At 40.5% G+C, this 25,964-nt stretch overlaps 1 protein-coding gene across 11 annotated transcripts in view; it reads right to left on the bottom strand.

The window, feature by feature from the left end:
• LOC105690159 (transient receptor potential-gamma protein) overlaps positions 1–25,964 on the bottom strand; it is an 82,626-nt gene that overhangs the window by 19,609 nt on the left and 37,053 nt on the right. For 8 of the 11 annotated variants that reach the window (XM_048656053.1, XM_048656052.1, XM_048656057.1 and 5 more), the window contains 2 exons: positions 24,171–24,223; positions 3,266–3,540 (listed from right to left, as the gene is read on the bottom strand). In XM_048656053.1, coding sequence (XP_048512010.1) covers positions 3,266–3,540; positions 24,171–24,204 — 309 coding nt within the window. In that variant the 5' untranslated portion in view covers positions 24,205–24,223. The remainder of the gene's footprint in view (positions 1–3,265; positions 3,541–24,170; positions 24,224–25,964) is intronic. The other 3 variants (XM_048656063.1, XM_048656061.1, XM_048656062.1) reach the window with 1 other exon arrangement.

Raw genomic sequence — 25,964 nt, 5'->3', positions numbered from 1 at the left:
TCTTCCAGAGTATTCGACGTATTGTTTTCAAGAAAAATTTAAGGACATCTTTGCTGGGAACATTTACGGTCCCAATTATCATTTATCGCTGACGAGGAGGGGAGAAAAAAAATTATGTAGCATCGGAATAGCAAGGTCATGAAATTTTTCTGGGATAATTTCATCCTATAATTTACCCTCTATATTGAATTTACGTCACGAGGCGTTAACACCCCTTGGATTTTATCGCATCGAATGAAATTTCACAGGTTAGATCGCGCCGCCGACCCTCGATCATCCGGTAATACCTATTCGTAGAGATTCGGAATCCGTTTTCTCCGATGGCCTGATTTTGGATCTTGTTTTATCGTCGAAGAAATACGACGAATTTTTCGCGGGAAAAAATTTGCGCGAAATTCGAAAAGTCCTATTTCTGATATGAGTTGTGCGTGGATGGATGAAAATTTGATTTTCTTTTTTCCTCTAATGTACATTCGTTAAAATAAGCATTTGTCATCTCTCGCTAACTTTCTTGTTCCACAAAATTAGTTATAGGTCAGGTAAATAAATGGTTTCCGTGTGTTTACAACGTCCAATTCTGCATCTTGTAATCGTAATTTTCTGCCGTTTTAGATGGGTTGCGTCGAAGATCGTACCTCGTGTTTGCCCGAATCCATATATTTTCATATGCCGCTGATGCAGCGGCTAAGTGAAGCCCTGTTTACCTAAACCACATTAATTTTATCGGTTCGTATACCGATTTTACCAAAACCCATCTCTGTCGAAGCAAAACATCCGCCGATCTCCAACCTCTAAATTAGTCATTCAATTTATGTTCGCAAAAACATTAAAGACGATTGAACAATTCCTGGTTCTTCACCCTTTCGTCGAATATCTTCTCTCGAAATTTACATCCATTCTACTTTGAATTTCAACCAACGGCGCCCGGGTTGAATTCGACTCGTTCGTGCCGAAGTTATTCATCCCCTGGAATACCGTTGCTCATTTCAAAAGATCTTTCTCCAATTTCAACGTCACCCCTTCAGCTGCGCCTCAGCGTTAACGAGATATTAATCAATTGTGAGTTGGTTTTGCACCCCTAGCAGAATTATATGGTGCCATCATATCTATGGTGCGATAGATTCTGATCAGTTAAACCTTTCCTTACCATACCTATTCACAAAAGATTAGGACTTTTGGTTTTTGTAAAAAAATCCGGTGTAGTCTAAATTTTTTCTTATCGAACAATTATTACAAACCTGAAAATTGCGTTATATTTGGTACAAAAAATGGTAAATTTGGAAATTCTGAATTTTTCCAAATTCAAGATGATTTGACCGATCACAATGACCGATTTTCCAGAAAGAACGGTACAAAATTTTTTGATCCAAATGCATTTTTTCCGAAACAATTTTCATTTTTTCGCAGTGAATTATACTACAACATAAAATACATAAGAGGAAACTGAGGATTAAAAAAAAAATGTAAATAAACACGTGGATCATTGGCTATCCTGACTGTATACTATTTGTTATCTGGGGGTACAAGATGTCGGAATTTCGGAAGTTAAGAAAAAGTCCGATAGCCAAGAATCGCCTGGATTCAATTTTGCTGCATGGGTGCGTCGAAGACTCTGCCGGGCCAATGAATCATGTAGGAGAATTACGGAACGTGTTTATGTGTTTTATAAAAAAAGTCAAATTGCACATTTTAATTTTCACGCTTGAACGAATTCGCCTCGAATCGCTCGAATAAACGCTGCGGTTAATTGCGCCTTTGATACCGCTGTATAATCGATGTAGCAGGTTCTGGAATATCGTGTCTTCCGAAGCGAAATCGAACAATCGACCGCTCATCTCTTTGTCAACTCGCTCATCACCCCACAAACGTAGAAACCACGCGTCACTGCGATGATCCTCGCGATAGGGGATTTTCTAATCTGCACTGTGTACGTACGTACGTACCTAGATGTACAGTTCAGCTATTCTTCTACGAAATAGGTTCCGTACTATCTCCCCTAATTTATAGGCATGAATTGGAACCTGTGGTAGGGAATTTCTCATCTCGATGAGAAATTCACGCAACAATTATAATGAGTCTAATTACGTTAAAATTGTTACCGCGTCTGCGATGGTTATTGCTCACCCCATCGTATATCGTAATTTCTTCGGGTACGCGAAATGGCGCCAAAATACTCGACAACAATGAACAAATAAATGAAAGATCGCTTCTCTGAATCGTGGAATACGTGAAAATTTGAGATAATCGTAACCACCTAGCCCGATCCTCCGTATCACATTGCGACGCATATAATGGCTAAAATATGCGTTCCAACTGTTCGAAATATAGTCGTAAAATATAACATTACGATGGCGAAGTTAATGGTAAATACAAACGCGCTAAAGATTGAGTACGTACTTAACCTTTGGTAAACACATAGAGAATTTTCTGAACCCCGTGCAACGTGTACAGCTGGGACTAGGTGTTAGGGTACATTGTACGAGTGAAGAATATCTTTTACGGGTGGAATGTTGGCAGTTATCGGAATTCCCCAGTCGTGTAATTATTTTTCGGCAACACAAATACTACCATGATATTATAAATTGGCCGACTATTACGATTGGGCTATTTTACGCCCAGCTAGCTTCATGGTGTTGTAAGTATAACATGAAACGATGTTTGGGCAACGAGCCGATGAACGTCACTCAACTAGCCGGTTGTTAAACTTTAATCACTGCACGCGCTTTGCAGCTGTTATCAGCAACTACGAGGCTATTTCCTCTTCATCTTCTTCCATATTTTCTCATCGAGTGATCGAGATCGTTAGATTTTTGTGCACGAATGGACAATAATTCGTGAAAAGCCATTCGGATACAATTGCTGGTGATAATAAGTAAATGATCCAATTAGTGAGCTGTTCATTGTCGTGGAAAATTATATCTGAGACGTTTTTTTACAGGTTGTTACGTAGCGCTACTCTGAACCGTCTAGATAGGATTCCGTTCTTCCTACGGAGGATATCGATCGGGGCCTGGTAACCGATTTGTGCGATAAACCGATCGAAATAGCCACATCAGGAACCGATGTCAGTTAATCATTGAGGCCGTCCAGATAACGGTGAGGAGCTGATAAAATATGGAACCTACTATTGCGCGATTTTTCTATAATCAGACCTGATCAATCTGAGAAGTCGATACCGCTGATATCATTCTTATCGACGTTGAAAGAACAAGAATTCTCCTTGTCTCCAAACATTTCCGAGTCAAAACGACAAGATTTCACGAACCTTGACTTTTTTGTCGATTTCCGGTTTTTCCAAGAGGCTTGTAGTCTGCATCGTGGATTGCAGGAGCAGGGGCGGCGGGGGTGGTGCCTCTGGATCAAAATTGACGTTAGAAGGGGGTCCCCGGAGGAACCCTCCGGTACCAGAGCGCGCCCTCATCGCCGCCGCCATTCTCAGCGGAAACGATACTCCGTCACTTCCTCTTCCACCCCCGCCACGATTTCCGCCAGCTGGGCCAATGCCCCCGGTGATGCTATCCTCATCTTCCCCCGCACTCTCTGCAACAAATAAGAAAAATAAATTTAACGGTCAGATAAAATTAAAAATTATCCAGCTTCTCCTGAACTCTACCCATCCAGTCCATTTCCTATTCCTAAAAATCCTCTCGAACTGCAGGGATACGCGCGCGCGTCGTAACATCCTTGAAGGGTATGGATCATGAGTAAAATTTCCGGATCTTTTACGCGAAAGATCTTCACATCCTGGCTCGGCTGGATGGAAGGAAAAGCTTTCAAGTGTGAAACGTAAATTGCACACTCGCTATTGCAACTTTTTTCGTAAGTTACGTAACTTATCGCGCAAACTATTCACCTTTTCGCTGTAACTCTTTTTTTTTGCATCCGGGGAATCCCCGGTATCGAGGACATATTATACGTATATCTACGCCGGTACGTACGTACGTATCGCTCGATTTTCGTCGTGGTATTTTTCAGTCGAACGGAATGAATGAATACGGTCAATATATTTTTGCGTTGAGAGAATCATGGTGGAACGCTTCCCGCAAACGGTAAGTAATAGGGAAGAGTGATGTTACATCATTCGCAAGGGCACGTCTACTTGCACCTAACGTTCCAACAAAGGCTGAGAAACTCCAAGGAAATGAATCTTACAGGCCTGAACTCCCTCAGGACCTTTCGGTCCGTAGCTTACGTGACGCTACTTCCCATTAAAATGTAACCTATTTCATAACTCTCCTCGTCGTACCGGTTTCGATTTTTTCCAAGTTATGTTTAACTCTTTATCGTCGGCGATATCGTTCTCACATCAATTACGAGATATATGTATACGTATTTATGTATATGCGTGACAAAAGTAAATTGAATTTAGTTGAATTCGATATCACGTTTAAAATGCAATATGGTACGATGCAAATCGGATTGACAGGGTAAAAAGGGAAGTTTGGAGTTTTTTTTTATTTTCGTTGAAAATTCAGCCGCGCTTTACCAGAGCCCCGGCAGAGGTACGAGAGCAACGTTGTATATCTTGAAAATTGCTCGAAACTTGTAATCTGGGTAATATTATTGACAAGTAAAAAGATGAACTGGAGTTAGAGAATCCATCAGCGTCTAGCGGTGCACACGCGATGGGACGATAAACTCAAAAATCGATTACGACTATTCCGCGTACAGATGATACTCTTACATAAGAAAATGCCCGTAGCGATCGCAATTCACGATCACCCTTAGCGATTATTGAACCACCGCGAAAATTTACCTGCGTCGTATCTCCACTCTGGAAAATCATATCTTGCTGAACAAAAATGAAACAGTGAAAAAACTTGCCGAGAGATTTTAATTAACGCTCAACGATGGAAGCGTAAGTTTTTCTTCAGTCTTTCCATTGCTCGAGAAAAAAAAAAACCGAAAAAATCTGCAGATGAAAGAATCTTAGAGCTGCGACTGATGCGATGGGCTTAGAATAGCACGAGTCATCGTGCAAATTCAACGAACCGCAAGCGAAAAATGATACCCATCATTACTTGGAAATACGAATGAAAATATATCTCGTATCACATCGGAGTCGTCAGTTACACTCGAGTAATATCGAAAATTTCATCCTCGAGATCAAAAATACGTGGATAAGAAATAACTGACGTCGTTAGAAAACGGAATCGCAATTAATTTCATACACGATGATCGCCGGTAGCGTGTTTCGATAAAACTGCGGATATTCATAAGAACCAGACGCCGTTTTATTTGAACTAAACGCGTGGGCGAGATTAAAATCTTGAAGGTGCATCGTCGAGAATACCATAAGTTCACCCTACTGAAATATGCATGAATCAACCCCATGGGCGAACGATGTATCGTAAAGAACGGAAAGTGACGTACGATGAAAAAACGTGTCGCGAATATTTCTTGATCGCTCGAAAGTAGGCGCGTTTATGTAAAAAAAATCGACAGCGATACAGGCTGCAATTTAATCCGCACGCGTTCTAAACGTTGCATTTAAATTTGTTCAAATTTTCGCTAATCTTTTCTCACGGGATTCGGAGTAAAGTTCGCTACTGAGATAGGAAATGTTTACGGACGGAATATGTATAAGATTTCAACCCTCCGAGGTCCCTGCCGTAGTTCAGAACTGTTTAATTATGGAATTGCCAAAATTTGCAAGAGGTAAATATTCCATCACACATCAGCTGTACGTAGAATTCCGCACTCCGTGTGTGCACTCCTCGGTGTTATGTACGATAAATTATTCACGCCGTAACGTCGGGGCGGCCATTTTTCCCCGCTAAAAATTCTTAATCCTAATGTGCAGGGATTATAAATAAGGTGGAGGTGGCCGCCTAAATTAATTTCAAAATTCCTACAAAGCTTCCACGGGATCATAAATATAATTTTTCGAATTCCCCGTTTCTGAAACACCTACCCCCTGAAAGTACATACGTACATTATACTACAGGTGCGGAATGACTGGCATGCGATAATCTTCGCAGACCTCAGAGGTTATTGACTCAAAACTTCAGTTGCGTGTCGGCGTTCAGGGGTTGACTCAATCTCGCATATTCATGAGATACTGCGCACGTTTGCAGTTTACCCATGGGGCAAGATTACGCTTTAAAACAGAAAAAAAAAAAATAGAAGAAAATCCGCTAAAGCAAACACTAACTTCTTTCTTTTTTTTTTTTTCGCCTTTGTTTCTTCGGCTTTCATGTTACAGTAACGCCCGCACGTGAGGCTAGATCCTTGCTTCATAAATCATAACACGATGTGAGATTATTCGGAATACAAATTACGCCATCATCTCCGTAATTTCAATTCGAGATCACCGCGAACGATATCAACGAAGATCATACGCGAGCTTTGCATTGAGGAAATGAAAAGGCGATCGATAGCCTTTCGATTCCACGTATAACTTTTGGCTCGCGCCAACTTTCAATTTATATTGCTATAAAAAACGAGTACAAGTTTTAATAAAGTCTGAGAACAAGAAAACTTCGACGTTTGACTGCCTCTCCAGCTCGATAACCGGTGAAAAGAAATGCAAATTGACTTCACTATACGCAAAACTGCACGAGGTGCAGTAGGTATTTACCGTACAGGTACCTACAGGGTGATCCACTTTAATCGAACTAATCGAATATTTCGAACGCGAAAATTCTACGACTTCGTTTTGAACCGATTTTCGACGCGTCGAATCGTGTTGAGATGAGACACCCTGTAGAAAATCGGACGCATTCAGTTGATTTATCAAAGGGGCAAAATTCTGGAAAAAACTTTTTCGTTGCCCAGAATGCTTTTCCACGTATTTGTATTTCATTTTTGTATTTTTTGTAATATTCTCTCATATCCTCAAAAATTGTCTGTGCGTTTTAACGTTGAATATTAAACAGTTGAAGTTTGAATACCAGGAGGAAAAAAGGACGATCGATGTTCCGAGCTTGACCGATTTAGTTACAGAGAGATATTTACTCCGGTGTTTCTGAGTAATGACACATAGAGGAAACACATGAGCACACATATGTGCGAAGACACGATAATGTTAGATAAGTGTTACGCGAAGGGTAGAGCATAATAGCGTCGATAGCGATCTCTCATTTCGGTTAATCCTCGGCATGCGTGAAAGAAGTAAGCTCACGTTTTTTTTAGTGTCGCGTGTCGGCCGCCACTCCAGAGTTCCCCGTATAATCCCCATATAATGTTGTATTAAAACCTCGCAGCGATAGAAAGCTTAAATAGCCATGTACACACCATAGTCACCATGGTGTGTTCGTATAAACGGGGAAAATATAACGGAGGTGACACTTTGCCGGACAGGAGAGACAAGCAACAGGTATCGGGGCACGTATACCTAAAGAGGGTCGTCCGTGTAGAGCAGGCTTATTTCCTTCGGGATTCGTTTCGCCTTCCCAGGGATTTTTGGAAATATAATGGCCGACCGTTACGGTATTTGTTACAAATCCATACCCTTTCCCAGAGGTCTCGATGCTTTACAATGTCCATGACATGTTTTTAATCCCTCACTCGATCCCCCGTACTCTGAATCAAAAATCGATCCATCAATTAATTTATTCGCCCGGCCGCAAAGGGGACGAACCTCTTCCCTGACTGACGATGAAAATGGAGCATAAATTTCTTCGCGACTTCGATCGAATCTGGATGCAGTTGACGACGGTAGCCAAAGTTAATTGAGAAGGCTCAGCTTGTTCGTTAAAATGAAATAAGAAATATTGTTATTTTTTTTAACTCACTCACTAGTGGCTTCACATTTATTGGCACCAATTTTATGTATAAGTTTTCTTTTCAAAAAATATTCTTTGAATTTTGAATTTTGAATTTTCCAGATCTTTATTCGAATACCAATAATCTGTATTTTTTCTATGATCCGCAGCTGCGGAGGGCTCTTCTTCATCTCATACACGTTTTATTTAGATGTATGACGTATGCGAAATGAATCGTCGTGACGTCACTATATTCGCGGTGAGTTCTAACGTCATTCCGCTTGTAAAAATACCGATGCAACGTCGGTATGTAGCGCCATATGGATGAAAGCCGGATCGAGTTCTTGGCACGTTGAACGGATCGCACGATCTGAAAGTGGGTGGGGAATTCGCGGTTTCAAATATAAATCACGAACTATAATTGTACGTTAGCAGATACAAGGAGACACCCGAACCACCTGTTAATAAATTCTTCGCGATAGAATCGAAGCAAAAGATGAAGAACTTTTCCAATTATAACACAAATATCTAAATCGCGTGACAATTCTTCCGCATAAAAGTATTCAGGGTCGTGTAGATATTTGCGACCGTTGTCTAAAATTAATTGAAAAAAAATTGTTATCCGTGCATTCGATCATTTCAAGAAATTCATGACAATCAAATTCGTGTGTGAAATAATGCCTGCTCCAACGTCATTTTATCATCAGTTCGAAAACACGAACAACAAGTAATTTTCTATCGAACCGTCCTTTCTTCGCCGATGATAAATTATGTTTCCGGTATTCACGTGGCATCGCGTCAAACATATGAACAAATGACTTAATCATCAGCCACCTCATTCGTTGAGAAATGGAGAAGTATTTTTAGAAGAAGCGTTGCGGAGTTATCGTTCGTTTCTTCATCCTTGAAATTTTACAATTCATTTTTTATTCGTTTCGAATTGTTTCTCTTCTTTTTTTTTTTTTCTCCAGACACTACGCACATCTCGAGACGACGGATCGTTTGACCTGATTTTATTGTTAGTCACGGACGCAACGAAGGTTAACAACCTGCAACGTCTGCTGCACTTTGCCCGGTACATCCGAAAGCGCATTTAAACCGATACAGTCGTAAGCAGAGTAATCGCTGCCCATCACGTTCAAAGATGGTCACGAATATATATCCTACCGTACTACCGTAGTAACAAGACTCCCGGTGTTTCGAACCGTACAAAATGCACAAAAGTGATGCTGCGATCTCGGCTGCGATGCCATTCGAGTTCTCCGATAATGACCTTTGGATTAGCGGTTATATGAAAACCCAAGAATACAGGAGCCTCAAGTTACCGCGCACGGTCTTCTGGTTGTAAATGAATCAAGTCTACGATTTCGCTCCGATTAACTACACAACTATTACTATTATGCAAAGACTTTATTATTGTGATTTATATAAGCCGATGAGCGTTTTTTTTTTTTTTTTTTTTTTTTCTGTTTATCGATTCAACGTGTAATAAAGCACGCAATATGCGGATCGCCGCCGATGGTACGCCTACGTAACCGATATTATTATGACGTCAGATTAATACCCATGTGGCTGTTACGCGTATACATACCTACGTGTATACAGGCGAGATGTAGATGGAATTCGTATACCCTGCGTGTATTATGTCGTTGACCGTCATAATATATAGACGTATAATATCCGTAAATATCGAGAATTTACGTAAGCGTTAAGCTTTCGAGCTGTGCGCCCATCTCCAGCTGACTCAATTGATGGTGCGGAACTTGTAATGTAAACGCACTCGGTGACAGACTAAGCAGGTGCTTTATGTACCAACGAAATCTGTTTACATGGAAATCCAGACGAAAGCTGAACACAATTCATGCCCTCGCAGCTTCGCGTTGTGCGTATTGTAGCCGTATATATATTTCGGATAGACCCTCCGGTGAGCACGCGACGTTTCGTCCGCTTTGTCCGTGGATCCGACACGGCAATCGAAAATTTGCGACGATCGGGAAGCAAATTTGGTTAGAAAATTCATCAAAATAAATCCACAAGTGCTTAAAACGGATGAAGCACGTCACACGAATTTCGGAGATGCGGGCTATAATCGAAACCCATTGATCACGGAAATTGCCATCGGCGGATAGGCCGGCGAGCCAAGTTCCGCCAGATAATCCGATCCATGTATCTCGTCCGAATCTGGTGTCTCTTCCGTGACCCGAAATTTCCATCACCTCGCCACGGCGAAACGATCTTTTCGGATCGAAAATAACTCGGGGAAGACCTTACGTGAAGTCCTGTGAATAAGCGAGCTAAAAATCTTGATATGGCACATGGACTTCAACGATCGGAATTTATTTTCCGGGGTGATGGTGAATTTTTGATTTTCCACAGACATCCGCGACGACGAGTAATTTGGATGAAAATCCCGCATACCCAACTCGTCCACGGATTGATCATTTTGTCATCTAATCATAGTTCGATGGATCCGACGACCGTCGAGAGTAAATGAAAAATCAATACCTCAATACCCCGTAAGCGCTTGAACTAATTGTCTGACCTCAATTGATTCATCTCATCGCGTTATTGCAGCGGATGCGCTCGCGCTAACGATACAATTTCGGAAAACTTTCACCGAGAGAAATCCTGTCAGAGCTATACGATAACTTGATTTCGCTGGTGGATGTGGTTTGAACTTTGAAGCGCTCGGATATAAGTCCGCTGGACAATGTATCTTATAGTTTTACCGATCCGTCAACCCGCTCGAACGATGCAATTTCAAATGAATGGAAAAAAAAAAAAACAAATATCCACGAGGTATTTGGTGTGCACATAAAACGCGGAATGTGTTTCCTCAAAAATTTTAGCCTCTGCTGAGAATTTTACTCCCTATGATAAAACCGGATAATGCAATAAGAAAATACCGTAAGAAGTGTTTTTGACAGAGAGAAATAATTTTGCGATGCTCCTAATACTTTCTCGTTTTTTTTTTATTCACTGCTCCCTCCTTATATCGAAGAATGTTATGTATAAACAAGAGCTAGGTGAATCGAAAGAACTTTATCGGGGAAAAAGAAATGCTCCGGAGATGGAGAATATCTGCACATGAAGAGTAACGAGAAATGTGCAAAGGAGATAAAATGCCTGGTGAACGTCGAGCAATTTCGTTTATAATTTTTGTTTTCAAAAGATCTATCTACATTAGGGTTATCCTTGTAGAAGTAATCTTCGATTGTTAATCGCTACGTCCCCTTAAACCCCTCCAAATATATAAAAACAAGAATTATACCAAATTTCGAATTATTCCATCAATTGTTATCGAATTTATGGAAACTCAAATTTTGATTCCCAAAAATACATGTATTTTCTGATTTAGAATTTTTGGCACGTGGGGATCAATTACAATTCAAAAATGATCTTAATGTTCTGCCTATCGCAAGGAACTTTGATCAGCAATAAGGAATAATGCTGAAACCATAGATTCAATATATCTATGGCTGAAACCAACGAAAAAAAAAAAAAAACATTTCAAGTGTATTACCTGATATCATTTTTTTTTATCCACAAGCCCGATTTGATGTTCCGTCATAATAGCTCGAAAATAAGAGATATATTTTTTTTTCGCGAAGTCGTTTTTGCTCTTCGGGGTAAATATTTTTTTTGTTACGAAAATCGCGCGGTATATACACCGTATCAATTTGTTCAGTATTTGCCCTGGAAGTCAATGAGAAGAATTCGAGGGTTGTTCGGAAAGCAATTTTACTGCCACCTGGCATTGACGTCTATGGAAAGGCCGATGCCCTACGACTTAGTAAATCCCTTAATCGATGTATTTCAGCTCGCCAAAACGATCGCGGAGTTTCATTCTTGGCCAACGTCCTCCCGTTTATGGCGGTGGTTTATGACGGCGTCTTGTACGTGTGTTTTATACATCATACATCTCGACGTCTTGACGTCTTCTCGCGGCTATATAAAACCGTTGGATATTTTTCTACCTATACGTTTATGCCGGTATAGAAGTTAACATGTAAACGAAAGAGATAAAAATATGTAAGTATATTCGGTGCGAGTTTCGCGGTCGGACGAATAGCAACGAAACTCCGATATTGCTAGGTATACTATACACATTACACATAGTTTCCTCAGGAATTACGAAATAAAATCTAAACAGTGTCGGTTCAATCAATAACTCAATATTTCTGAGCTTCCGGTGTTTTCGGTTTTCACCTCCATTCCGGAGATGTGATTCCGCACGTACTCGTGTGACGAGGGAAGACTGTAAAGTTCCAGCCTTTCTTTTTTTTTTTTCGAACGATGTGATCTTATCGATAAGTTTTGGGCACTCGAATGATCTATACTTTTCGCAAGAAAATATGTAGTCCATACCTTGGACTCGCATACGTACCATACCTAACAGTTGCCGTACCTTCTTTGCCCTCAAATTTTTATCATAGGTTACATTTTATTATTAAATTGTAACGATCATCTCGTTTACTGCGGCGAACGCCGTATGAGCCCGCGTATCGCACGTCCGTCTCCAATCAACTAATCCTAAGTTGAACCAACATTTTACAGTCTCATTAGCGGGTGAAGTCAGAGTCGCGCGAATTTCCGCACGAACAACGCGCAGATCGAGATCTACTCAACCGAGTGAACTTCAAATACTAACCGATACGTACAAAATTTATGCATGTGTATTGCCGAACTTTGCGGTAACGCCGATGACCTCGGTCGTAAGAGGTGTCACAACTTCGGCGTACAACGCGCAGATAGTAATTAACATCGTACGTATGAAACCACGCCAACCGGTGGTTCCGCAATCAAGATACAAAAAAGCGAATAATGTCAGGCAAGGTCGACCGAAACTACTGACCTTATGTAATCAATTGGGTAACTAGGTATATACGAGTGTGTTTGCGTTCAATTCAAGCGAATTCAGATGATCCAAAATGCATTTTGCTCATCGTAACGGAAGCAAAAACGGTAAATTTTTTGGATCGGAAAAAGGTTCGAATGACCAGACTCGACAAAGTAGAGTCTGAAAGACTGAATTTAACGTCGGTTGTGTGTGCGATATGTGGGTGACAAACTTGACTGCTCCGGTATGGTAATGAGACTGAACCTCGTTCATTCGCATCATGTTCCGACGGATTCCAGGAAGATTCCGTTATCGGGGGTTGCTAATGGGGGTGGAGACTTTCGTCGTTCCCAACGACTGACTGTGAGATGAAGAATACTTGGACGATTAATTCAATTAAAGGAGTAAAACTCCGTCAGGGGAAGATGGGGTCAAAGCACGTTCTCGATTCAAATTTCTTTTCACGAGCAAACGGACAACTGATGACATTCGATCGGAGTAGATTTCCATTTTCCATTCGACGCGGTAATGCATAATCACGTCGTTACCGAACGAATCTAACTGCAGGCGAGGAGTTATCAAGTTGGTCGCGCTTCCATTCATCGTGTGACACTTTCTGAGGAGGCTGTCCCTCCGAGCATTCATCACCCGCGACCCTTGGACCGACACCCACGAGCGATCGGATCATTTACCTTACTAGCGCGTTGAATAGTTTCGTTTTCATAATTTCCTTCAACGTTCTGGATACAGTTTCTTAGAGAGCTCACGCCGTAGTTCCTTCGGTTGCCTGCTGTCAGGCGACCGTGCCGTTCGGATCAATGCACCGTCCGAACATCGTCACAATCGACATTCGGGGCGGCGATGCGCCCGGCAACCAGATTCACCGCGGTGTAATTTTACGGACACACTGTATATGAGAAATGCCTTGGGACGTAATGGGACGTAAACAAGATCTCTAAAAGCTTTGAAAAGTCTGAAGAATGCTAGTTTTACAGTTTACGCAAGCTGCATACTTGCAGATAACGGAATCTCTTCGGAAATATGTTTTCAAACGAAATAGAAAAGCTACAATGTTCCGCAGTTCCCCGCAAATTCTTTGCAAAGAATTCGTTTATTTCCGATCGAAGAAGATCACGAAAGTGCCGGGATTTAATCATCTTTTATTTATTATCTATTCGCATAGATCGAGCTTGCCTATCGCAACTTATAGCGTTGAATTTTCAACTGAAAACTCAATGTCTGAAGAATGCAAATAATTTTCAGCCAAGACACGTTACTTTCCCCGAACATCTATGTAAACCGTAATTCACCATTGACTAAATATTCAGACATAACCGTTTTTAAACAAGTTTGATGCACTATAAATGAAAACCTATGCATTTCAGAGAAAAAAAATTTCGGACGAAAGTAATGGAGAATTTTATTAGCTACAAAAATGAATTCCTTTGCCTTTGTCGTGCGATGCACGGTTCGCGAGATATTTAATAAATCGCGTTTGTCGAAATGGCAGCTGGAGCACAACTCCCTGTATCCCGCCAACTGAGATTTACATTCAAGGGACACTTTTGAAATAGACGAAAGATAGAATAAAAAATTCAATTTACCCAACGAAAACGTATTGTGTGTTTCACGATCATGTTCCACGGAGTTAGAATGAAAAAAGAACCGGAAATTGAACAAAGCAAAAATTACGTGTAATATTTAATGCAAACTACGTATCTTTACTTACCACTGATTTGTTTAAGGATAAATGTCGGAACGTGACGAACGAGGTTTCGCGAAGCTTGTAAATTGTGGTATTTAATCAGGAGATGTGGGTACCACAAATCCTTAAATCGTGACAATTTTAACCTGAAGAAATGAATTTGTCATACTTAAAAAAAAAAGAAGTTGAAAGGATCTTCTCCCGGCGAGGCGGTAAAATTTCCCGTAGGCCCGCTTGATAATAATAAAACTGGGTTTTTCGAACGGAAAAAAATATGGGCACACATTACGCCGAGTGGAATAATCTCGGTTGAAAGAAAAAACTACGAAAACCACGTAAATTAGGAAATTTAATGTTTTTTTGCTTTTACTTCTTCATTTTACTTTTTTTTTTTACTCCGTCTACGGGCGCTCGTCCGACAGTGGTGATATTAACTTGATGAAATTCGTAATATGGGTAGGCAATTGTGGAAATATTTTTCTGATCTCATCTCGTTTCCCTCGCTCAATTACGCCCTCATTTTACAGACTTCTCCGCTGGACGAAGTTCGTTGAAATAACACAAAGAAATTTCACATTACAGGTGTATGAAATTACACACGTCCTTATAATTTCCCCACCCTACATTCGAGCACAAAAACAAAGAGAGAGAACGCTTTTCGAATTATCAAGAGAAATTCAATTTATCGGGAGAAATTTAATTTGCCATAGATACATCAACAAAATCAAACGCCCGATATTCCTAAACAATGTAATGTTACTGGCAACAACAAAGTCGCTGAACGAAAAATCCAATAACGCTGACAAATGCAGAAGTACCTTCGTTAGAAGTAGAAACAACCTCTGTACCCGGAGGTTTTCCGCAATTCGAGGAAGCTCCTCTAATATCTTTCTTCCGGCGCGCAGTAATATGAAAAGAAAAAAAAAAAAAACAACACATCTAAAGCACAGGCGACTCGCGCTAGTCAAATTAAGTCTGTAGACGTTGGTACAAACGTCACATGGAATCCCGTCAAGCTTACCAATGTTTACAAACTATAATCCAGGATTAAAAAAAAGCTGGTGCAGTAGAACTCTGGAAAATTCTACGATATAGAACAACAATGTACCTACAGCTATTTTATCGTCACGATCCATACTTTGGTAATCACGCTTTTTTTTTTTTGAAACTGTGCCTCGTACGCTTTTTGACCGGAGCGAACCTGGCCCCCCGATATATGTATACTATTCAAAAAAAAAAAGTTTGCCATCGATTGTCCTGCATTTGCCAATGTTTGCCATATCTATATCTTCGTTTGAAAGTTATCCGTTTTCTAAAATTGGGGGAGGGGGCGGGGGTGGGGGCGAATTGGCGAAGTTTCCCCCTCCCTCCCTTAATTTTCAAAAACGCATAACTTTTGAAGTAAGAATAGCCAAACTGGAATATAAAGATATAGCAAACATTGGCAAGCGGATGACAATCGATGGCAAACTTTTTTTTTGTTACTGGTAGGATATCGGGGGCCAAGTTCACTTCAGTCGCTTTTTGCATTAACTTCTTCAACGTTCGTATCGTTCTCAGAAGCACGGCGATTATTCATCCGTTCCGAGACGTAATGACGTAATCCTCTTGTAAATTTCTCGTGCATCAACAGCTGTCAGATAAGGGTAATACACGCTTGAAAACATTTTCTCCCATTGATAACGGCCTGATAATATTGGATTACCGGGAAGCAATTTAAACCGGCAAACACTACAATATCCTGTTAGATGTCAAGATATGCGTATTACACTCACCCACATAGTGTAGCGCACGATATCCGGTTAAATGAATTTGTATTTAACCCGATCCTTTGAGGTAAAAGCGGTTAACCGTTCGTCGAAACTTTGTGCACCCGAAGGTCTGAATGTTCATTAGAACATTCAGGTTTGAAAGAAAATGCTCGTTAGGCCGCCGAATATTTTCAAATTGGGATATCGTCATGATTGAATTTCAATTTTCAGCTTACATTTAAAGTGAACGAATATAGTCGCACTTCCGACTACGATATGTACATTTTTATACCTGTGTTCATTAAGATATAACCGTTCGGATTCTCAGGTAGAAAGAATATCACCAAATAAATCGATGTGAACGTACATAGTTTTCGTTTTACAAATTATAAACCGGACACGAATCGAGCGATCTGTGAATCGTCGTCCATTTCGCCGTATATGCAGCTATAAATAAGGTGACGTTGCAATTAAGGCGAGTATCTCATTACTATCACTTTTACACCGCCTAAATACACAAAACGGTACGTGGCACCACACGCGCGTTTGTTTTCGGAGAGGGAGTCGCGACCCTTCGTAATCCAAGTTTTCCTCGGATTTTCCTTGCACGTCGACGAAGCGCAAGATTGGTCTACACCACCGCAGCTCACACGGGTCTATTGCGCACGGAAATATCTAAAAAAACAACGTACCGACGTAACGCGACTTTACACACATACATAGGGTCACCTTCGCGAGTACATACGATACACGATATGATGTTCCAACGAACGAGTTACACGTAAACGAGTCGAAGTAGTACCCAGCTACCGTCGTTACATGAATATTCTACTACCCAGAGATCGGGATGGGCGTTGGAATTTTTAATCCACTTTAATCAATTGAACGAAATTTTTCAAAGGTCATGTACAATATCACGCGACGACTGACGATGAGTTACAAATATCTGGGCGGTTGAGACAAAAAATCAGCGGAAAATGTTAAACGCCTCATACGAATTACGCGACAAATTAATTAGTACGACACAATCGTATTCGGTTCGAATTTCAATGTACACGTATTCTTGCGGCACAGAAATTTGGTTGGTCAATTTCCGAATGGCACAATTTTTTTTTTTTTTTTTCATCCAGATATTCTCCGGCACTTTCGTGTTACAACCGCGTAAGTGTATAGACTACAGAAAAAGTTGAAATTAAAAGGCGGACTGAATTTCCCAAGTGTATTGAACCCCGTTTATCGTTGCGTACATTTTTTGCATTTTGTTTGTTTTCATTTTTGTTTTTCGCCACAAATCGAGGAGAGTCGTTGACCCTCGATGAACTCTGGTTACGGAAGGTCGTTGTTGGTCCCAGTCGCTCTGCCTGTCGTTTGTGAAAAGAAAAATGGGAAAGTCGTCGTCGCGATTCAAGATCGTCTTTACGTCATAGATTTATCCGGCATAATTTAAAGTGACGAGACAATTTTCCGAACGACGTTGTTGCCCGCGCCTTCTCTCATCGATCCCTCGATCTACTTTCGAAAATAGGCAAACTTTTATAATTAAAATCTTTAAAAAGTGTAACACCGTTTACCGTCTCCTCCCACGACGCTCTCCATACCACTGCAGCGGAGTCATTAACGTAATAAAACCCAGCCGTACGGTGTGAAAGACTTGATTCAAACGCGACGATTGTCCCTAGTTTTATTGATTATCTATTTCTTTGTTCGTTCATCTTTTTAATTTTCTTTTGTTTATAATCCCTTTGGCTCATAACTACGGTATCGAACGAACGTCAACGATCATTTCATAGATCACAAGATATACGGAGCGTACAAACTGGGAATATTAACTAGTAGTTACGAAGTTACTGATACCTTTCGTTACTTCGCGCAGTCGACAAGTAGATTTCACGCGAGAAAACTCGAGAATCGAGATACGGGACTGGTAGGTTCACCTTTGCAAACTCGAAGCAATGGTCGGGCGCAAAATTCTCTCGAAACACATGTACATATTTTCAATATTCAGGCGCTTCAAGATTTACGAAATTCATGTCCCATTCAAAGGACTGAAAATTAGACACGCTTTTCCAAAAATCATATATTTTTTCACAGGTTCTCGTCAGCCCACGAATAAAAACAATCTCGTCGTGGTTATTTCATTTGACCCGGAGAACAAACAACCGAACAAAAAAAGTTTGAGCAAAAAGTTGTTTTTGCTTAAAATTTGTTAGCGAGTACGCCTGTGAGCTTGAGGTCGATAAATGAGCTTTACTTTTTTGTATCCTTTTTTTTTTTTTTTTTGTACACGAGTACGCGGTGTTGAAATGTTAAATGAAAAGGGTGCACGTGTATACAGAGTGTCTGATTTGATAGGACGCATTCTGAAATCAGAAATCCGACATTGTCTCTTATTTTCATGATATTCAGATGTTTTTTTGACGTTATTTATATCGTAAGATAGACGTGCAAGTGAACACTTCCGACGTCGCAATACGTCGCGAGTTCACCATCCTAGAAGAAAAAAAAGTTATGTTACCAAGTACGATAATTGACTTTTTTGTCAATTTCTCGACGGTAAGGATACGAAAACAATCACTGTTTTGACATCTCCTTGGAATCGCACAACTTTTGTCTCAATCATTTGTCGACGGGCGGCTCTAGTTTTCGAAATATTTTGAATTCAGCCTTTCGAATGGGACACCCGGTAGATGATATATACACATGTGTGGGTCCACCACCAAATTCCGTGTGCTCCAAAGTTAAACTTGTCCCATGTTTGCCGACAGTGCTAGACGTGGGAGCTTGTGGTGGAGCCCTGATTTCATTAAGTAAGTTCAGTTTCATTTTCGCACCGAAAGTGGACCTTTCGTTGCAGCAGCTGCCACACGAAAAGGGTCTAGATAAAACGCACGGTATCTATGTTAGCCGAGGCCCAAGCACGTCCGAATTTGGGAACGAAAAAAAAGTGTCAAGCTCCGGAGAAGCACTTGGCGGGGAAATTTCAATTTTGAACATGTTACGTACAAGGTTTGAAACATCGAGCAAAAGTGATTTTTTATCGTGTAATCGAATCAACGTTTTTTCGATGAGCGTCAAGGTCTTTGAATTGGTTTTTCTTTACGTTGTAACAGGACGTACGGTGTTACAACGCGATGAAATGATCGATATGATTACCGTGGTGTGAAGACGAAAGAATCGGATTTATCTCTCTAGATCTGGAGATGGAGCTTACAAAGAACGTGCAAACATGAATTTTCATCCGAATTACGAGGTCTTTCTCATCCGGTCCGTTTTCCCAACGGTATTCAAATTCCATCGTCATTAATTATGAGCAATTAATCCTGCGCGGGAATTCCGAGGGTCTAGAAGGAGCTGTTGACATTTTCGATTTGCATAAAATTCAGTCCCTTTTTTTGGGTTGATGGAATGAAAATGAAAATAGACGAACAAGAGTCTTAGACTATTGGTTAAAATCAAGATGAGATGGTAAACCGAAATCTGAACTAGGTTTTACGAGAAATCTAAGATCTTTGTGCTTCCACAGATAAAAGCCCGCCCTGTCCACCATTTATGTAACTAGATATCTTATTAGAGATAGGAAGGACTCGAAAAGCCTGAAAAGATAAACGACGTGAATTCCACAACAAAATCCATCCGCTGTTATCCCTCCTCGCGGCAACAGAAATCAATTCATTCTCTACAGATCTTTAAAATTCTACAATTTCCCCATCGTAAGTTCAGATTGACACCGAATAATGAAATCTCCACAAATTTCAAACAAATACCGCCAACGTTTTTCTACGATATATTCATTCTTTTAAAATTATTCGGCAAACACTCAATCTTGTAACGTATAGACATGGTGAAGTTGTTTTCTGAGCCCGAGGGAACAGAACACACGTAACAAACCGTAAAGTGGGCTTTTTAACTTGTTTCTTTGAAGCGAAATTGCTTTGATTTACTCTACGTCACTCGCATTCATTATAAATTTATATCTAATTTTTAATTAACTTGATATTTCAGAAGCTTGAGCTTTGAAGTCGGTTACGTTTTCTTGATTTTTTTTTTTCTTTCTCTCCATTTTTTCATCAACTACACGCGCATATCTCCAAAACACCAACGAACAAAACACGCCAGACGAATCGCAGAGACACGAGACGTCGATGTAAAATATCCACAGGGTTGAATCGTATAATATATTTTCCATGTCCTTTTATTTAGGTATCGTCCGTCACGAACAGGATATTTCTTCTTCCCACGGTATATGGTGTACGTAGCACATATACATACGTGTATGTAGGTATATAGGCACGCAATATACGTGTCATACGTCTCACTTCCTCGGTCGAATTTTGCAGCCAATTTTCTCGAGGCAAAATCCTTTTAGACCAGCGGAAGTTTGCGAGGATTTCGTGTTTGACTTGTAGTAAGATATTCGCTTGAAAATTCGACGTGAGAAGAGAAATAGCGATGCTATCAAATTCCTATAATAACCACTCGGCGGTGAATCGTATCGCTTCGCGTTTTGCTTTCGGGGGAAGGGTACTCTTCATCTTACATGTTTTCTTTGGCATGTTTTTTTTCTTTCGATTTCTTTTCTTCGCGGCAGCAGCAGTTCTTCATTTTATCATCCTCAACGTCTGTCTGGCATCGATTTTTTCCTGCTCTACCATACGGGAAGATTTGAAACCGAATTTCGAACACATTGATAATTTCATCCGTATGCACCGTTACATTTTTTGTGAATATAAATCCTAGAACGATCGCCGGTAACTCGGAACCGGAATGGATTTATCGCCATCCCTTCAAACCAAACGATATATTCTTCTCTCCACCTCCACCTCCATCTCCACCTTCCCCTCTTCTGCTCCTTTCGGTTCGAAGCTTCTTAACGAAATAAAAAGATGTAGAGAATCCTTTGAGCTCACCGAAAGCGCAAAGTTACAATTTCGGAAGGAATATAAGGTACGCATGTATATTCAAATCGTGCCATCTTCAGAGACAGAAAGCAAAAAACTAGTGCACCGTTATAGGGTATAGGTATATGTTTTATTTGTCTGCACCAGCTCACTACAGAGTGAATGGAAATTTTTAAGCTTTTTCAACTTTATATTTTTACATCCGGGTTTTCAACCTCAAGATTTCCCTGATTGTGCAAAGTACTCTCGACGTATCCTGTCTCGGCAGTTTCTTCAGACGTGTGTACACGTCATATATGACACCACTCTTTCAAGATTATTTCTAAGAATACAGCATATAGTGGCTACTGCATTTTAATACATCGTGAAAGGTTGCCGTATAAAGGAGGAAGCAAGGGTGTTCTTCTTTCCTCTATACTGTTTTATTTCAACAATCCAATTCGAGGGATTGAGAACCTCATGAAAAATACAAACAGCTATGGGAAATGGAATGTGAACGGGAAGAGTAGCTACCGACCTCCTTTCAGATTTAAGACTTTCCATCAGTCGCCTCGTATACGATTCCACATAAATTCAAACGATATCGATACTCTTCTTTCTTTTATCACCATACACAAATTCTTGACTAGTTTCGCTTCATGTTTCGTTAGTTTGGCTCTATTTTTCCCGTCGACATGCCGGACTGAAAACTAAATTAAATTTCCCATTTGTATATACACCGAAGTCAAAGTGTTAATTAACTAAGTTTTCAGAGGTCTCTGAAAGGGTCGTAGGGATCGGGGACGAGTAGTTCTCTCGGTAGATACAACAAGAGTATATCTCAACGACTTTCTTTTCCGCCGGAAAATCGTCGACTCGAACCGGAGATCATTTCCCTGGAACTAACTGCACACGTATACGTATACTGTATGTATGTACATATATCGAAGTGAAACTCAACATTCGGAGGATTTGAGGAGTAATTAGTACAGTGTTAGGAAATGGTGGAGTAAACGGTAAATAACAAACCTCAAGAGCAGCTGGAACGAGCTTCGAAGCTTGAGTCACTTTGAGGAAAAATTGAAGAAGCGAAACGTGCGTGAATCGACGTTTCACGTTTCGACGTCTTATACGATCCCAAGAAAGCATCTCAGATGCAGCAAAGATCTTAAAGTACATCGATTGATCCCAATCAATCGTCAGCAAACGGTCGTTTCTTGAAGATAACCGCGTCGATCGAATTCTTCGGAGGAAAAAAGATCCAAATCAATCATTGCACCGAGTACATGAAACGCGTGACGGCTGGCCGTACCGAAAAGACGAAAAATCAAAAAATATTTTAAATAAAAATTCGAATTCTGCATCCGTTGCGACTGTCCCATGCATGCGAAACTTCACATTTGGATTTATTTTCTCGAAGAAAATTCGAGTAGCGAAAAAAACTAAAAAGATTTCAAAAATCATTTTTCAAGAATTCAATTTATACACGCTCTAACTCGGTTTTCCTGCACAATGAGATGCCGAGATTTTATGCTCAACCCGAATTTTCGGGGCTTATACTAAACAACGCATCCTTCATCCCCTTCAATCCCCATCCGCGAGGTTTTCCGCGAGGGATCGAGTGTTTATTTTTTACATTTTTTTTTTTGTTGAAAGATAATATATGGGTTATCCCGGTCTATTGTTACCCGATTCTCTATTTATGCACGACGACGATGCCCCGCATTTCTTGAAAGAAAAATTTCCCGGTTAGTTATTTGATTTTATATTATTCATTTATTTCATTTATGTTTCGTATCTTCTCAGGAAACGGCAGGTTGTATCCCGAGGTTTATCTCTTTATCGGCTCTCACCGCGTCTTATGATTTACGGCAAAACGGTCAAAGAACGCGGTAAGCCGTATTATTGCTTACCTTTGAAAACCCAGCACAGATGATGACTGCTTCGCGTTACCAGCGGCGTATAAATTTTCGTTATTAACCCTTGGAGGACCGATATCCGCTCTTTGGCGCGATAAAATTAATATCCTTCGACGTTATATTTGGTCCGATGTCCGATGAATTCGGACCACTTTTCCGTAGAAATAACTATTTCTCGAAATTACTCAAATGCCGATCCTCTGAGGGTTGATACTTCGGCAAACCACGTGATATTCAGGACAAATTTTGCGTTATCGCCTCCTAAGAACCGGTGCATCGAACAATTTCATCGCATGCACGGAATTATTATGTATGCCTGGTAAATCTGGAACCCGTACATTTTTTTTTTTTTTTACCTACAATCAATTGCGCGATGGAAGTTCACGACCACCGTGTTAATCTGCGCGGCCATATCGTATAGATGTGTATGTATACATTACTTGGGGGATGTTCATACGAGAACAAATGGCGATGAATTATATCGCAGGTAAACGCGATTTAGTATGCAATCTATCTTGTTGTTGGAGGTGACAAATGAAATTATGACCGACATCGAATGGGTGATGGAATAAATTTTTTTTTACGAATATCAGGTCGAAAGCCGATGACCAATCGAGTCTCTATATAAAAATATGCGCATCGATTTTAACCGATTCGTAAAAAACGCGCAACCAGACTTCAAATTTTTAAATATAAAGAGACGCGTTTTGCGAATGGTCCAAACTTCGAATCCTCAGGTCGCAATTTTTACAAACGGAGAAAAGAACGAATTGCTCGGAACAAAGTTGGTTGGAAAAAATGGGATTATACATAACAGGAAGTCGAACGACTCCAACGGTACAAATAAATGGTGATGAATTCATGAATTCATCAGTATTGAAGTAAAAAAATGATCGACAGATATCCAGAGCGTAACCCGCACGATTATCATGAACTTGCACTACGGATATTTACGGTAGAAAATTTATGAAAATTGGATTACCTTGGGTAATGAAATTAGCATCGGAATTTTTGTCGCTCGTCAATCGTTGTCAACGGGTATAACGATTTTAGCGGAAGACTTCTATGTGCTGTCTTTCAAAAACTTCGAATTGCGTTACGCGTCACTCCGCATTACCCATGCGTTCTATCTGCTCGTATCCGAAAAGGTATTATATTTTCAAATATGTTTAATCTGTATACGTATTCTATTTTTCATATGAAGGGTTTATCTACAGTAGTGAGATAGAAATCGACTCTAAAGGTATGCTATCTTCCCTTCAGCCCATCATATTTTGGCTGATTCTGACTCTCGTGACGGATAATTTTTTCACCGCCTCTATCAAGTATTCGCAACTTATTAAATTCGTATATTATTAAAATGGTACTCTACCTGTACTCACCGATCTCCGGAATGTTCCTGTCATGATCGTCCTCTGCTGAAAACTGTAATGAAAATAAAAGAGAAAACAATTAATTTCCAACATAATTACCCCGGATAGGATTTAGCATGAGGGCGTGGCGAAAAATTATTTCACGCGTCAGACTATAAAATTAAACCAATTACGTTTTATCAGGCTTACCGTATATTATTACGTATTATACATAACCACGTGCCGACTAATACTCGTTTTATGTCCATACGTGCGGCGGGGCGAAAATAACGTAAAGTTTATTCGCTCGCGGAACTTCGAACAACCTCGAACTTGGAACGGGAAGCAAAAAAATACAAAAAAAAAAATTCGAAAGTATTCGCACATCCAAGCTGAAATATGGTAAAGAGAAAGAAGGTTCGTAAGGATCGAGCGATGAATAAATAATTTTTCAGAAGAGAGAAAATTGGAGGGTTGAACCTACACGGCGGATTATCGTATACGTGTACAGTGCCGTGCAGTAAGTGAGGCTGCCCGGTAATCTGAAAGAGCTTAAGAATTTTCGGGAATTCAAAAATTTTACTGAATTATTCCTCGTATAGGCGCCGCACGGTTGGTCTAACCGAGGGTATCCTGTGTACGCTTAGGGGTTGGTTGGGTTAGTCCGACTAGAAATGCACAACTTCTTTTCTCACCACTCATGAATCATTCATACGACCGAGGCTTTTCGTGTTACGTATAGGTATACGGTTCTTTCGGCGAAAATTTTATCTCCAGACTTTTTTCCCCGACTCGCCGCGTCGTGCAGCCGTCGGATGCCTTTCCGCAAATTGCGATTTCTTTGCCGCGGATAACATCTGTACGTAGGAACGGTAGGTTCGTAACATTCGCGAATTTAAATTCGCATTCAGCTTCCCCCCCCCCCCCCCCCCCCCCCCCCCTCTTCGCAAATTACGCGATTATCAAGCGTTAGCTGAAGGCTTAAACTTTTTGCCCAATCATCAATCTTCCCCCTCGCTCGTCGATCTTCAAATTTTCACCCCAAGATTAGCCGTGGGATTTGGAATTCGTTCGAAATATTAAAACACCGCGTGCGCTCCGATACTTGGATTTGTTTCGCATAGCAGGTCTATATTTAATTCCATATTAAAATAACTGCGGTAGATGCAGCGCACGGGGTGACATGAGGCAATTGTGTAACAGATTACACGTTACGATCTGTAGTTAGCCTTGACTCGCTACACCGTATAATAAAGGCTAAATATAGACGGCTAATGGAATCAAGATAAATTCAACGAGTGGACAAACACACCGGATATCTCTGCTATGCGACAACGCTTGAAGCTTGTATTTGTGTACCGACTGGACCGTGAGCATTGCCCGATAGGACGAAACTGAGAGCTGCGAAAAACTATCGCTGGAAAGAATGACGAGTGAAAAGATAAGCGAAAAATCGGTCGTTCGGCGCGATTCATATCATAAATTGACGCGTTAAAAATTCAATAATTGTAACATCAGAAAGTCGACTGCGATGCGTCTTTATTATTTACACATAAGCTTGTGTGTAGTTTCACCTACGAGTCTACGAGTTACGCCGATTTCTTATGTGAGTCCGAATCCAAGTCGTGTAAGTTTGAAAAAAGTTGTAAAATATGTATACATGGGACTTCGGAGTTCCGACGTACGCTTTTATCGAAATCTTTTGTTCCAACTAGGTTGTGAATCAATTCTTTTCAATTCATACTTATTCACGCAGTCCGCAAAATCTGCCCTTGAATCCGAAATTGAAACAGATGCCTCGAAGATAGGCGTAT

This window comes from Athalia rosae, chromosome 5, assembly GCF_917208135.1.
Source record: "Athalia rosae chromosome 5, iyAthRosa1.1, whole genome shotgun sequence".
NCBI classification, from domain to species: Eukaryota; Metazoa; Arthropoda; class Insecta; order Hymenoptera; family Athaliidae; genus Athalia; species Athalia rosae.
Note: the sequence above shows the minus strand (reverse complement) of the source record. Positions and strands in the feature narration are given on the sequence as shown.